Below are 15,625 nucleotides of genomic sequence, written 5' to 3' on the forward strand. Positions count from 1 at the left end.
TAACGCAAGCTGGTTTTGCAGGGCCTCGCAGCGAGAGCCGTTCACCGAGCAAGTTCGAAGGCAACGCTCGCGCTTATCCTTATCGTCGTTGCGCATTGCGTAAACGGGGATAGAGGAGAGGCCCCTGGAAATACACCGGCCGATTATTTATAGAGCCGTTTTAACGGCTCCGAGTCTCTCTCCGCTCCCTTCCGCTCTCCTGCTTTTCAGTAATTCCACACCGCAAATACCCGCACAGCCGGTATTATCGTGATGCGCGTGAAAAAATTCGAGCTCGCGCTGCACGGCGTGACACACTTCGAGTGTAATGAACACACATCGGGTTCTTTTTTCTTTCATTCTCGATGACGATATCGCTACGTTAATTATAGCGCCACGGTGTAATCCTTGACCGTTGCTGGCTCTCCGATGCTCGATAAAGACGCGCGAGATATCACGCGCTGCTAGCTGGCGGTTTGCTAATTAATATTCGCGCGTGTTGCCTACCCGGTGCAGCGTGTTTTAATTTTGCGATACGCTGTGAATAACCGGAAACTCTTAAATTGGCATGGGAGTGTAATTGTTGAGCTATTCGTCATGATCAATTCGCTGAATCAGTTCGTCGTTCGTATCCCCTGTTTCAAATCGAAAATAATATGTTAAATTAGAATTCCACTGAATTAATATCATATTTCGATATAATACGAAAATATAATTAATAATGTACATAGTTAATATAGTTAATGTGCTGGATTGTTAATAGCATACTTAATTTGTGCACAGAGATGTTTAATTGCGAAAGATAACTGTGTGTTGTGATCATTATGCGATACAATCACATTAAATTGTATTAAATTAATACAATTGTGCGAATTTCGTTGTTTGGTTTCGATCCTAATCGATCGCAAAATGGAACTTTTCGTTCGTAAGTGCTTATCTTAATTTTCGCGATCCCCTCGTTTCTTCTTTGCGGTTGCGTTTTAATTCGCTCAAAGAAGTACAATATCTTGCGTTATGTAAATATTGTTCTGTCTCTGACACGAGACAACTGCGTTCTAGAAATGCTACGTCTCAGCTTCTTTCTCGAGAAGTTCGCGATTTCAAATTCGCGCGATCGCAATCTCGTTCACTTAAAATTAAATGTGCTTTGTATATCTCGATATCGTCAAATTATCTCTCTCAATCTAATCTTTTATTTATAAAAAAGTACTTAGACTTTCAGCACATGTCATTTTGTTGTTGAAATCTCGATTGGATCGAACACTTGCAACAACGTAAATTCTATTTATTATTATTTTATTATTATAAATTCTATTTATTATTATTTTATTATTATAAATTCTATTTATTATTATTTATTAGATTATACTATTTATCAATTTAATGTGCTTTCTATGCAAAGAAGCTAACTTATCTCAACAAATTTAAATATCTATCTGTTTACGAGGAACTTTATAGCGCAAAAATTTCACGAAAAAAGTCTCTTTTTATCGGTTTGTTACGTATCGAACATCTTTCATGGTCGAATCGTGCTATTTTGTGCTAATTCTCTATTCTGAGATTATCGAACCTAAACATTTTGCATTCGTTTAAGAAAATGTTGGTCTTATATTTGCTAAACATCAAGTGATGATACAATAGATACAAGTGTTCTATATGTATCTATTGTTTAATATAATTAACTTAATTAAAACATTTCAACTTGGCTATTTTTTAAATGAAAATTTGTAGAATCCAAAACATTGCATAGTACGGTGTGAATTGATCTTAAGTCGGCACAGCGATTTTGCACAGTGATGACGTATCGTAAACACAACCATATCACTGATAAAAATTAAGTTCTTATCAATTGAGTAATATCAGCATCCTCTCTCTCTAAATTATTTACTAGGAACACACAGTTCTCACAGAAGTTGCTACTTAGTTTTCATCAATTAATATCAGAGTGCTAGTGAAATGACACATTTTAATTTGCAAAAAGAAACAGAAATCAATCAAACAATATAAATTATTATAATAATGTTAAAACAGGGATCTTTTTGATTTTGTAAATAGCTTCGAATAATTTCAATTAAATAATTACTAATGAACGAGTAATTTATATATATGTACGATTTAAAAGTATTTTTAGATGTCACTTTCTGTGCATATTTATCTGGCTCGTTTAATCAGCGAATCACGCAAATTAAAGATAAAGTCTTAAATATCTTCGCGATAACTTCACTTGTCGTTCGTTGCGTGATTCTGATAATCTTAATGTGAGAAAGATGTGCATACATATTCATGCACATCTCTTTTCATTTTATTTTGAGACTAAAACGTATATTCGCGCGGTCGCAGTGTAGATAACAACAACACAATCAAGTTGTAATGTCTGTAGTTTTAACTGAAATTAACTGAACCGAATATTCTTCTTTAGTATAAAAAATTTATCTCCTTCGATATTCTCTGAAAAGAAAATATTTTGCGAAGTAAATATCGCAAGTAATTATCTCGAGAATTAAGCGCCAGATTAAATTAAAGTTAAAACGCAATAAAAAAGGAACCATAATTTTATTTCGATAAACAATTTTGCTATCGGTGCTAATAATATCGATATCGACCGACTTATTAATGTCCCAAAATCACAAGAATTTTTCATATTTCTTCTATTTTATTTTTCTGAAATGTATTATTAAATATTAAAATTTTAATTACCACGTTGAATTGTTTAAATATTTGGTTTTGCGAGGCTGAGAGTAATAAAAAACAATTCCAATTTTGCACTATGTTGAAATTGATTCGATTTGATAGACAAAATTATATACACGTATATATACGCCATATCGATCTCGCAAATGCCCCTAGTTCAATCCTCTTATGCATCTTCCGTCACCGAATTGCCATTCTGTCTAAAAATACTGAGTCACTGTTGCGGGCAGAGGGGAAACGCGTTGTCATTTACATACGATACAATTTTAGCACCAGCCGGCATATATCCGCCTTACTAGCCTCGTATTACTAGAAATTGCTTGAAATTGAACAAAGTCTATAATTCGTAGTATTAGGGTCATATTGTATTCATCTGGTGCAATACGTTTCATTTCCCAAGTTTATTTAAAAGAAATGTTGCTACAATCTAACGAATTTAGCAAGTTAGCTTAGAGATTGTCGAATAACAAAATTGCTAAAAATTACAGTAGAAAATAACACTAAAAATAATGTAAAAAAACTACTAGAAGTAAAATAAATTTTGTTTAAAATATATTATAAGATGTAATCGAAATAAGTAACTAGAAATGGAGACATTTATCATTATGTGTCATCATTTTTTATCTTTTACTATATCTATCCGCATATGCAATAATCATTATGATTTAATCATCAATTAACTGTTATTCGTATGAGTAACAGATAATGAAGATAATACGAATAATATTGTTATATATAGACATGTCAGACTAGCGAGAATCAGAGTTTTTTGTCTTCTTCTTATCATTTGACTTCTTCGCTTGAAACTCTAACTTCCTTCATTCGTATTCACCTTCTTCATGTATTTATATATCTTTATCGATCCTATAACAAAATACTGAGAATACGCAATCGAACTATTGATTCGACACAAATAAACCAGCATGAATGATAAATAATGTGACAATAAAAAAGCGTAAAAATAATGGAAGTAACACAGGAACAGTAGTAGTAATTGAAAAATCCTATCCAGGTAGCAAACTGGATCGCTCGAATAACGTTAATTCGCACCTTTGAAGAGGAAGAGAGTCTAACACTTCCTGCAATTTAATCTGTAACCCTAGAACAATCTTGACTATCAACCGTCTCGACTGTTTTTGCATCTAGAAGCTTGCAGAGGAAACCTCATAGGAAGCTAAATCAGACGACGTGATCGTCAAGGTGAGAATCGCATTTTCTCGATTAAACGAAAGATGCGCAAAATTCTCGACTCGAGTTTTTCGAGTTCGCGTTAAGTATCACATAATTATATAATTTCTTCTTCTGAAGTTTTCGTGTATAGGGGGGGACGGCTAGCTGCGCGGACCTGTTCTTGCGCAGTGAAGCGAAGCCGCTCTAGCGGACTAGCTACGGGCACGTAGTGGGAAGAACGTGGACCCCGGGCCGATCCGTTATGCTATCTTGCATTAGTCAGTCAGTTGTGCCAGCGATCCCGTGGCGGTAAGAGACGGCTCTCGAAATCCCCGGGTGTGTATTGCCCGCGAGCGGAATCCGAGACCGGTTGCGAACGAGTCCGAGAGGAGGAAGATGAGTGGACTGAGCGATCGAGTGGTAACGTGACGTTTCCCCAAGTGCAAATTCCGTGTGCGAACGGCAAGAGAGGTCACGTGTGAAGTGGAGTACAGTGATAGCGGGAGGTCGCCTGATCAGTTCGTGAATTGGGAGACCGCGAGGCGATCAGTCTAGTGGCCTTTAACGCAGTGTCTGAGCAGTCTCGAGACGTGTTCGCAAATTACTGGATCCTCGAGTACACAGAGTGCGGAATCGTCATCGAGATCGGTCGCGAGGTCGTCGAACCCCCGTGGCGACAATTATCTTCGTCGCGAAGTGGAACCACGTCAGTTAATTAGCGACCGCGTGATCTTCCGGGACGTTTTGCCGCGACTGTCAGCGGCTGCAGTGAAAGTAAACCCGGTGTCTCGATTCGTCCGCGGGCTACCAGTGCCGCGACTTGCTGCACTGCTCCTGCATACCTTACAGACTCTACCAAGTGACCAAGTTATTGCTCCTGAACCCTCAGTCGAATCACCGAGATCACGCAGTGTCTGTCATTTTCTTTAACGACTTCTAATAGTGCGGAACGCGCGATAGTTTTCCGTTGGTTTCTATCTTGCTCTGTCTTGTTATTTCGTTTTGTTGCTTCTCATTATTATCTTCTTTACCGGGAAATAAAAAGGACAAGTGAACTCTGCCGACGAAGGAACATAAGGATTCAATAAAAATGACCGTGGTAATGACAATTATTCATAATTCATCGAATTCTGTATAATCATATTTGGTATGAGATTAGCGATTTTATACTTGACGTTCGATGCTTAATGTGTGGGTTGATATCGAATTTTATTTTTGTCACGCAAAGATCACGTGTTATTTCGAGATTCAAGCAATCGTACTTGTTTGCAGTATGACTGCGATATAAGAATGCAGATCTAAATTTGGAAAATTATCTACTGTACTTAATTAATTTAAGTAATTTAACTTAATTAATTTCCATTTAAAAATTTTATTTTTCTACTTGACTTTTAATTTATAATCCTAAGCAGTTCTATTTAACGTTACAAAATGGATGTAGATAATTGATTAACGAACGCAGATAATTGACTCGATAATTCGAAATTTAGCAATTTTGTTTAACAATGTATTGTTTCGAAGAAAAATTTCATTCAAATTATTTTCGAAGCTAGAAGCTGCTGAAATTTATGTCTAAAAATAATTCTTTTTTATCTAAAGTTAAAGGTTATATGCAACTCAATAATTTATTAAGAAATGAGGACTCATCTAATATAGATATAGAAGTTACTTATAGAGCGCGAATGTATACTTCTTAATAATTATTTATAATATAATTTTGATATAAATAAAACATGTGTGACTAAAGGAATGATATATTCATACAAAACTATGCGAGAAATGAGATAAAAAGATTGGTGAAAGACTTTTAATGATATATACTAATAGCTTATCTCAAAGTTTCGAGAGAAAGAAAGATGAACAGAAAAATATTTTGAGAATATCCAAAAATCAGAAAATATTGATATACACGCGAGGAAAATGATTTGTATATTGAATGCAGAAATATTGATTGACTTTGTATTGTTTCAGGTTATGGAGGAAACAAATACCTATGTTACATGGCCGTCGCGACTGAAGATTGGAGCAAAGTCAAAGAAAGGTACGAAGTTGCCGATCGCGTGATCCTCTCTGACGCAAATCCACCATCCGAATCCCTCGTTTTAGAAAGGCTTAGTTCTAATAAAAAATTGCATTTTTTGAAATTGCATTGCAAATTACTGTTTATACATAGAATATCGTGATACGATTATATGATATGTATAGACAGTACATGCATGATTAGTGCAATTATAATAATTGTATTAATGGCGGAAATAAGACCTTTATCTTTCACATATATTTACGTACAAAAAACTTGTCGTGTCTTTCAGCATTTAGTATAATTATGGTAGCACTAATATCTTTAGTTGTTTTAATTATGTATTTTCACATTTCTTTGCTCAGTAAGAACTCCGAGGCAGAATATCCTTACTAAAATGTCTGATTTATTTTAGTCATACTTTTTAAATATACACCGCGTAGCTAATATCGTCATTACCGTTTGACGTCGACAAAATCCATCGACGAGTGCAAACATGCATGAAATATGATTAGCGGACAATAATCTGTTTTTCATTTAAGTCCAAAGAACTTCGAAGAAAATTCTCACTAGATTGCTATCTCTAACTTGAAGAATGAGTCTTTATAAAATTATTTAATACTTTACGAATACGAATGAATACGAATGAATCATCTTTACAAAATCGTTAATTAAATAAATTAAATAAAGGCATGAGAAAGTTAAAATGATCGTCGAGTTTTCAAATAAATAATCTATAATAAGATCTTTCTTCCCAAAAAATTTGAAATTCGCTAGAAAATAGATCGAACAAGAATAACTGCAGTTCTTCTGTGATGATCTCTCTCTATCGCGAAGAGATTGACGTTCGTGCGAAAATGCGCTCAGGAACTCGTGGGCGAAGTATTGCGTATTATCTACGTATAAATTCTTAATTCGTATTACGATACGAATTAAGATTCGATGAGTCGCATGTCCTTGGCAGCTCGCATTCGCTGGAAGACGCAAAAATCATCTTTTACAAACCTGCGTGAATTCTCTGCATTCGGTTTGATGCGTGATCATGTGAACACGCGTCGTGCACGGATTGCGTCAACCGAATGGGTCGCGCCTCTTCCCCAGCTGATGTCTCAGCGCACGCTGCTTTTATGATCGCTATTTAAAATTCGCTGTATAATGGTGCGCAGCGAAATAAAAATCTGCACACTTTGCAGAAACTTCGAGGTCATTTCAGGCTGAGCGAAGCCACGATTGATGCAAAAACTTCATTAGCAAACTAATTTTCAAATTAATTGCAAGACAAGATTTAAATTTTTCTCGTATTTCACTCTTATTTTAAAAATCTTAAAACATTATATATATATATGAGAGAGAGAGAGAGAGAGAGAGAGAGAGAGAAAGAAGAAGAAAAAGAGAATGATATTAAAAAAGTGCAGTAATCTTCATTCCTTCATAATATCAATTCGGCAACAAAACGTGCTTTTCGATATTTTAAGAATTTTTACCGACTCGTTAGAAATAATTAGAACTTAAGAATTATCAAACTAAAAAATTTCAGATTTTAATACCAGAGTTTCCGTTGATTGATAGCACAGTGGAGAGACCTCGTTTGACTAGAATTCAAAGAGCTTGCGAATATCGTGTAACGATTGATTAGTTGTCTGGTTTGAACTGATTCTTCATGTCATTTTCAAGATTATTATTTCATCACTTATGTCGGGAAATACGTTACAAGAAACGAATCGATCTGCTCGCTCGGTCGTTTGCACGCTTAAAAAAGCGTCGTCGCCGCTCATACGATCGGACTTGATGGAAATTTTTCGGTGATTCATCCCTTCCTCGTGACCTAACAGCTGTTGCATCTGTCTTCTTTATCTCCCTCGCGCTTGCGGTTGCCTTTTCTTTTCTTTTACGAGACCGATCGTGCGTGGTAATCTCGTATAAATAAGCTAGTATAAATATATCTCACTCCGTATTGCGACTTCTAATTAGCGTTAGAACGAATGACTTATCTCGCGCGCACACACACATACGCATGTACATGCGAGTGCATGATACTGTAATTGCCATTCACAAGTTTCCATTATGATCGTTATAATAACTCTTTGCACGTAATTGCGGAAATGTCGACGACCGCCAGGAATTTGCTGCTAAACTTCGCAAAAAGAAGTGCAATGCTACTTGGATTGATTTGATGCATTTTGTGCATTCCTGAGCTCGCATAAATTTTCTTCCGCATAACATCCTTCGGTATTATCAATGTACCGTTTATACATAATAATTCGTATATTATCGTTTCCTTCATGGGAAAATGTGTCACCTTAGAACCATTCCCAAAATTCCAAAGCTCTTAAATGTAACGTGACAAAAATCTATTTTTTTGATTAATTGCTCTTCCGTTCAGATAAATTTTATTGTATGACACATTGCAGTGATTCAATTAGGACAACAATTTTTTATACAAAAAATATTAAGTTTTGAAGAAAAGCAAAATTTTCATTTACACTTCAATATATCATAAATTGGTTAAATAATCTTTCGATTAAAGACGATTTGTCAATTCCACGATATTCTGCATATCAATGTAACATGTAACGTGACATCGATTAAGATAATATCAGGAACGGTCATAGTTATTATGTCCGAAATGGGACTTGCATTCGAGGTAACGGCTGAGTCAGATTGACTCGCATCGCATGCTCCAGGGTTAATAGATATTATCATGTTATCTCCCCCGTACTGCGATAGGATATCTCTGCGCGATTTGATCCGCTCTCGCGATCGCTGTGGCGAATTTTTGCGCAGCGACCACGGCGAGATTCCAATCCGGTCAAACCGGTCGTATAATTGTCCACGATCGAATTAAACCGTCAATCACGGTATTACGCTGTCGCCCTAATTCTTAGCACAAGGACATCGATGTGCCTGCAGTCACGTAAGCCACTGTTTTCCGAGCGATAGAGCTGCATCACTTTATCACTTCTTGGGAGCGGCTGTTCTTTCTTCGTACATAAACTACGAAACAACGTAGGAGGAGATATTGTAAGAGATATACCACGAAAAACCGCGAGAAATTTCAGAGCAATTTTAATTATAAGGATACAAATTAAGTATAAGCAAGCAACAATCTAAATTATTCGATAAATTGTACATTCTGCGTCTGAAAATTGAAAACAAAGAAAAATAAAGGATTTGGATGAGTTTGATTTGATGTAGCGATTGTAAAAGCTGTTTTACAATGACAATTACACAGCTAGAAAAAATTGATTTTTTTCTGAGTGTCACCTCGATTAATATTTGATGCTCGCAATCAGTTCGTGAATACCTACTGATGCGTGTTTGCCGAGTAAGTGAGAAAATTCGAAAACAGGATATCGCGTGACTCCATAATATTGCTGCTTCACCAAATTATCCGACTGGTTTCGTATCTGATTGAGGCTGAGCAAATTTATAGGATTATCGCATAAGGTCATCAGAAAGCATTCTATCCCGCTAATTAAATTTGTTTATAGATTCCTCTTAGGATCCGTTGCTTCCGATAAAATGTGCAGATCGACAACACATTTTCATTATGAAATTGTAAAATTATCTTTTAATGGAAACGTACAACTTTTCCTATTAAGTATTAAGTATTAATTAACAATATCAAATATTTCAATAATTATTCTCATTAATTAATAATTATTCATATTTGTACGAATTATGCAACGCTTTCATGTTTCTGTCTTTTTAAAGAAACGTGATTATCGTGAAAGTTCGACGCATAGATATTGCATTTTGAGGCAATGATTATTATAGTTTCTTTTTTTTGTAAGCTGTTATCACAATTTTTTCTCATATGTCCCATCGTTATCATCTGTTCTCCTTTCCGTGCGCTTCCTGTCTTCCATATCGAACTTATCGCAAGGTATGATGGTACACTTGTACGAAGCACATGTTACATTCTATCAAGCAATACAGTGTACCATTATCAAGGGGGACACTAACACCTTTTCTCTTTTTTCTGTTCTTATTTTACTTGCAACGGTTGATGTTTCTTATCGCCTTGCGCTAACAGGATTTGTCTACTTTCTATGCTCGACGTGGCTAAAGAGGTCAGGTCGGGTCTTACCTCGTATACCGGAGAACACGCCACCGCGTCGCGCCGATTCTAAAAATAATCCAGGTTGCCGCGGCAAGTGACAGATGATCACGCTGACGCAGCATTCGAGATTCATCTATAAGCATCACTACGATCGAAGAGACCTCGATTGGGTTCCAAGTTCTGACGTTAGTTCAACGTTTGTGCAACGTTAGATATCGCGTTGTTTTCTGCATTATCTCTCTTGTATAATTATACGAAATAGATAAAGAACGAACTTCATGACATAACGATGTCAATGAGACGATACGGTATCGTCGTGTTGATTACGAAGTAAAATACTTTTTTTCTTTTGTGAAAAAAGTCTTCATGCAGACTTAAAAGAGTAAACAGTGCCCGAGTTTCAGAATCGTTGCCAATTTCGTTGCACAGGAGCTTTCGTGAGAACAGAAGGTATCTTGGCGAAGAGAAACATCTAATCATTGCTCAATTTCCGTTGAAATATGTAAATTCGCTTGAGATTAGTTTCGCGATTACGGTCTTATTTATTTGCATGCACTTATTCGTTGGCTTGTTTTTCGTATTAATTAATCCTATAATTGAGGCATTAATTATCTCTCAAATTCTTAAGAAAATACTTTTTCCGCTGACTCGCAGATTCCGTTTTCACATTCTTCAAGACATGTTCAGTAAACCATGATTTCCTACTTGGTTCACATTCACCTATTTACCTTTAATAACTGATTTTTCCTTCTCGATAATCGTTGTAAATAGACGAATTATAAAGCCGTGGCCGTGCGTGACAAGAATCGAGCAGCGAGTATGTGCGAATGCGCGGCGCGCGTGTACGTGCGATCATTATGCAGCGTCAATGACGCGTCATCGCACTCGACTTTGGAACACATTATACACAGTCGAAGGCCTTGCGTTCAGGAAGAAGCATGCATATGCTTCGCGAGTACTAAGAACGACTTCGAAATAGCTGTCGATTGACCGTCGGTTCTGTGGCCGCCAGTTCACCTCAGTAACGTCTGTTTATCTTCGGAACCTTGAGCCTGCATCGCTATCTTTCAAGGTCCTGAAATTATTATTTCAGATTCTCCCCGTATTAATTAATCCAAGAAAACATAGGTAAAGAGATTTCTTCCCCATGGAATACAGAAATATTCCTTTAAAACGAATTCGTCCACGTTTGAAGACTTTTTTGCTGACTGAAGAGTTGTTATTTCTGACGTCGTGTATTTTTCGAGTCACGGGACGAAGTTCACTCACGTAATGGATAATTAACAGGAACAATTATAATTGATTGCTCGGTGTAATAAAGGCGTGACCCTATCGCCATCCCTACCTCCCTACCTCGTATGGCTATTATTGTAATTTAATTGAATTTTCCGTCTTCCCCGCAGATCCGCACATAAAGGTTGCAGGGCGATTAGATGACGTACGATCAGCGAAGGAGAAGATAATGGAAATTTTGGACACACGGGTAAGTTTTAATTTTTCGATAATTAATTCGATATGCATTCGATAAGATTGCGTTACGTTGTAATGCCAGTCGAAGATATCGCGCAATTATAATTGCAAAATCATAAGAGGAAAGAGAACGCTTTCGTGAACCACTTGGTATTTAAAACTACGGTAAGAATGGATAGCAGCGAGGAATTAACAGATTGCAGACACAGACATATCGGTATATCGAATTGCCGAATAAAAAGAGCGTCGAGATGTCTGCCAACCAATTTTGATTTGGAGCATGGAAGATTGCAGGAAAAATTTATATGTTCGACGTGCGTCTACACATCGTACGTCTTGGGAAAAGTGTGTTAACGTATAACGAAAATCTGCTGAGTATCGCAACTGCGGATGTGTCTAGTCTTGCCTCAATGCAGCGCAACGTTACCTCAGCTGTCGCAATCGGCGCGGCGGCCGTCCTAGGACGCGGGAAACGACTTTGCATGCGAAATTCGTGCGATTCGTGAAAATCGCAATTCGAGATGCCACACAACAAAAAAACATTTTAAACCTTAAAAACGGTCCTTGTTAAAATTTTCTTGTTAAAAATGTAACACATCTATATGTAAATTTCATAAATTGTCGTTGTGTTAATTGAACTTTATGTGTTAAAATTTATAATCAACTAATCCAAATGTTAAAATAGCATATTTTATATGTAATATAGTAAGAATTTCACTCTACAACAGTCACCATATGCTAAATCAGCATTTTTCAAACATTAACGCGACAGTGACGCGCAGCGCGATTATATTTTGCGAACCGTACAAATAATATTTTCTTTAAGTAAAATTTAATTTAACATTATAAATGTTTCAAACATTAGAATTATTCTAATACTTTTATGTTAAATTATCTATATAATACTGATGCCATTGTTTGACATTATGTTAAATTAACACAAAAATTTGAATGAATCGTTTGAGACATGTGAAATGTATTGAATTTAATATAATCTTTTTTTGCTGTGATATGATGCGCCTTTTTCTCTCTTTCTCTCTTGTTAATATCGTTATCAATGACTAAAGAGTACGGCAAATGAGTGATTACCGAATTCGATCGGGTGACATTGGAGAACGGCCGTTTATGATTTTACACTTTTCTGAGGCATTACGTCATTGTAGCGAACGGAGATCGATAATGTTATCGATACGGCGGATTATTTTTAATTCCGTCGTGCGTTTTGGGAATTGAACGAAGAACGATTTCAGATACGACGCGTGTAAGTAACTCGAGGTTTATTGAAAAAGAAAACAATCTGGCTTTCTATGATCCGCACACTCTGTTGGCTACATGATAAGGATCGAAGTATCCAATTGAATTTCCAATTCAGCTGAAGGAGATCACGCGTGAGAGTTCACGCAGAAAGAAAACATTCTATTTATACCTCGCGGTCACGAATTCCCAGGTGAGAAAGCGAATCGTCACGTTTAGGCGAGCAGCCGAATTGCCACGTAGAGAGAGAAAGAGAGACAGGAAGTGAGAAGAAGAGGGACTAAAGGCCATTGCACGCAAAACGACGTAAGAATACAAGCATCTCGATTAATCAGGCACCCAGCCATTCGCTTTCTTAGAAGCTCAAGGAAATGAATTTTCCATGTAGACAAGATTACGCTCCAATTCGGATTAAATTCGGATTAAATCGGGCAACCAGCGTATACGTATCACATATGTTACATTAAGGAATATTTAACTTTCACATTTAATATATTAATTTACATTTAATAAATATGAGCTTATAATGTACATACTTTCTCGTCAGACGAAGGCAACGAAACTTGGCGTTAGCGAATGTCGCGAAACGATCGCGAAATAACGCTAGCGTTTCCGAAAAATTCCATATTTGGGCAAAGCGATTTAAATGACTGCCGCATCGGAACCCTCCGTGCCGTTTTCTCGCGTGCGTCTGTAGTCGAGGAAACGATGCGACGAGACGTCGTCGGTCGGTTGGTCCCGTTACCGTTAAATCGTCGAGTGACAGCTCGGCTGGGGCATGTCGTTTTTGCCGGCCATACCGGGCGTACCGATCGATTCCTGTTACTTTGTCGAATGTGCATTCCGACGTGCACACGTTCCACGGGAGTACGAAACCGGCGACGGAAAGACGGGGAGCGAGGAAAGACGTGAAAGGTGCCTGGCGCGTACCCCGTGCACGAGAAACGTGGATATTGTCGCACCATGCTTTTCGAACATCGAGAGAATGTCCCGCTCCTCCTCTTTGCGATTCGCGCGTTGCACTCGCCGCTGCACGCGCGCAGACGCTCGAAAATAGACGCCAAGTCGTGGCGTCAAGCGTGCAAAAGCGACGGGATAGCAACACTATACACGTAGCGCTAATTACGGACCGCGAATGGCGCGTAAATAGCGCGCCGTTATTTATAGAGCCCAGTTGGACACGTGCGGAGATATCCAATATCGTACGAGTCCAATATCGCGAGTCGATTCACAGGATGTCGCTATTCTGAATTTTGCAGTGCACACACACGCGCACACAGTAGCAAACTTCTAGATAAGATATTTTAGAAATCGTGCTGAACGTCTGAATCAACATGAGTTCGTACAGTTCATATGGATTTCGTAATCAGTTGATTCCAATATCAAATGTTACTGAGCAATAAAAGTATTTTATTAATTAATGTGTTGCACGTATATGTTTGTTTGTTCTTTTAAAAATTAAACTGTGTTTTTGATACTATAAAGACAGATCAGCGTGAATTATATTTTTATCAGAAAACTTTCGGTGATAAGAGAAAAATGACGTGACATATTTTATATCAAATCGCACTGATGCGTCGCGCGGATGTGTCACAATTATCTTCAGTTATCAATTATTATTTTGATATTGACGTCACTGTGAGAATTAATCCCTCGTGGGAGATTGGAGATCCGAATTATTTTGGCCGACATGCGATGATGAAAAGCTAATTCGTGGACCCGTTCGTCGCAAGGATCTTCTCGTGTCGAATTATTATAACAAATCAAATGATAAAGTGGATATTCTGAGATTCCTGAGTGCGTTGAGCGAGTCTACGGTAGCAGATCGTACAAGCAGATCGTGCAACGTTATCGCGTGACTTTATGTAACGCTTGGCCACGCGATATTTAAAATCGCGCAAACGAGTCGAGCACGACTCGTTCCGTGGCGCACACGATATGCTCCGAAAGACTCACGCGCCCAGAGTCGACGATCTCGAGGTTGGCGGAAATACGTGAATACAATACGAATGTAAACGGCCGGATAGATAAATATGTAGGAGATACTGTCGAAAGACGCAGGCTTTCTCTCGACAACAGATTAATTCTCTCCGCGAAGATTCCATCGAAGGCTATCGTGGATGGAGACTCCTTTTACATTAGTCAGTAGCAATAGATAATATCCAGCTTCGATTGAAATCGTTATTAAAGTGGGTTTTATTCGAATTCTTTTTAAGAGAAGATTGTTGAAGCGGAGATTGTTGATAACGTTTTATTTCCTGATGTTATCAGTATAATCAGTTTATTCACTATTGTTTCAAACTATAGTCAATTAAGTTTTAAGTTTAAGTCAATTAAGTTGCCGCTAATCAAGAGTTATCAATTTTATTCTATTGTAAATTTTAATTTGTTTTATCTGGAGTGTTTCACAAAAATGTTCCTAAATGATATGGTGGAACAAATTATTTGTGAAATACATCCAGGATAATTAGTGATCGATTGGGTTAATCAATTCAGATCGAAATGAACTCATTCGATGAAAGACGTAAACGGATTATACCTTTTCAGTTTGAAAATACGAAATTTTGATTTCAGCAAAGTAATAGAGTGACCATGAAGTTGGACGTTAGCTACACCGACCATTCGCACATCATTGGCAAAGGTGGCCTGACAATAAAGCGAGTGATGGAAGAAACTGGCTGCCACATCCATTTTCCAGATAGTAATCGCAGCAATCATCAGGATAAGAGTAATCAGGTCTCTATAGCTGGTGAGATTGAAGGCGTCGAACGCGCCCGTGCTCGTGTTAGGGTGAGTTTCTTCACAGGAAGTATGTTCAGGATGTCCCAAAAATCGTGCATTCTATTTTTCTTGAGATTAAATTAATATTTAAAAAATTATATATGCTTCCGCACACAGCATTAATACTATGCATTGTGCTATTATATGGTTTTACAAATCTTGACATCTAAAATATGAGAAAAAGCGAAATTTCATTT

The 15,625-nt window shown here is 37.3% G+C and overlaps 1 protein-coding gene across 9 annotated transcripts in view; it reads left to right on the forward strand.

The window, feature by feature from the left end:
• LOC105285165 (protein bicaudal C homolog 1-B) overlaps positions 1 to 15,625 on the forward strand; it is a 40,458-nt gene that overhangs the window by 14,434 nt on the left and 10,399 nt on the right. For 6 of the 9 annotated variants that reach the window (XM_026970305.1, XM_011349177.3, XM_011349175.2 and 3 more), the window contains 3 exons: positions 5,812 to 5,881; positions 11,327 to 11,406; positions 15,222 to 15,437. In XM_026970305.1, coding sequence (XP_026826106.1) covers positions 5,812 to 5,881; positions 11,327 to 11,406; positions 15,222 to 15,437 — 366 coding nt within the window. Of the gene's footprint in view, positions 1 to 2,703; positions 4,940 to 5,811; positions 5,882 to 7,210; positions 10,996 to 11,326; positions 11,407 to 15,221; positions 15,438 to 15,625 lie in introns of those variants that run through there. The other 3 variants (XM_011349179.3, XM_026970307.1, XM_011349181.3) reach the window with 3 other exon arrangements.

This window comes from Ooceraea biroi, chromosome 6 (assembly GCF_003672135.1).
Source record: "Ooceraea biroi isolate clonal line C1 chromosome 6, Obir_v5.4, whole genome shotgun sequence".
Taxonomy (NCBI): domain Eukaryota; kingdom Metazoa; phylum Arthropoda; class Insecta; order Hymenoptera; family Formicidae; genus Ooceraea; species Ooceraea biroi.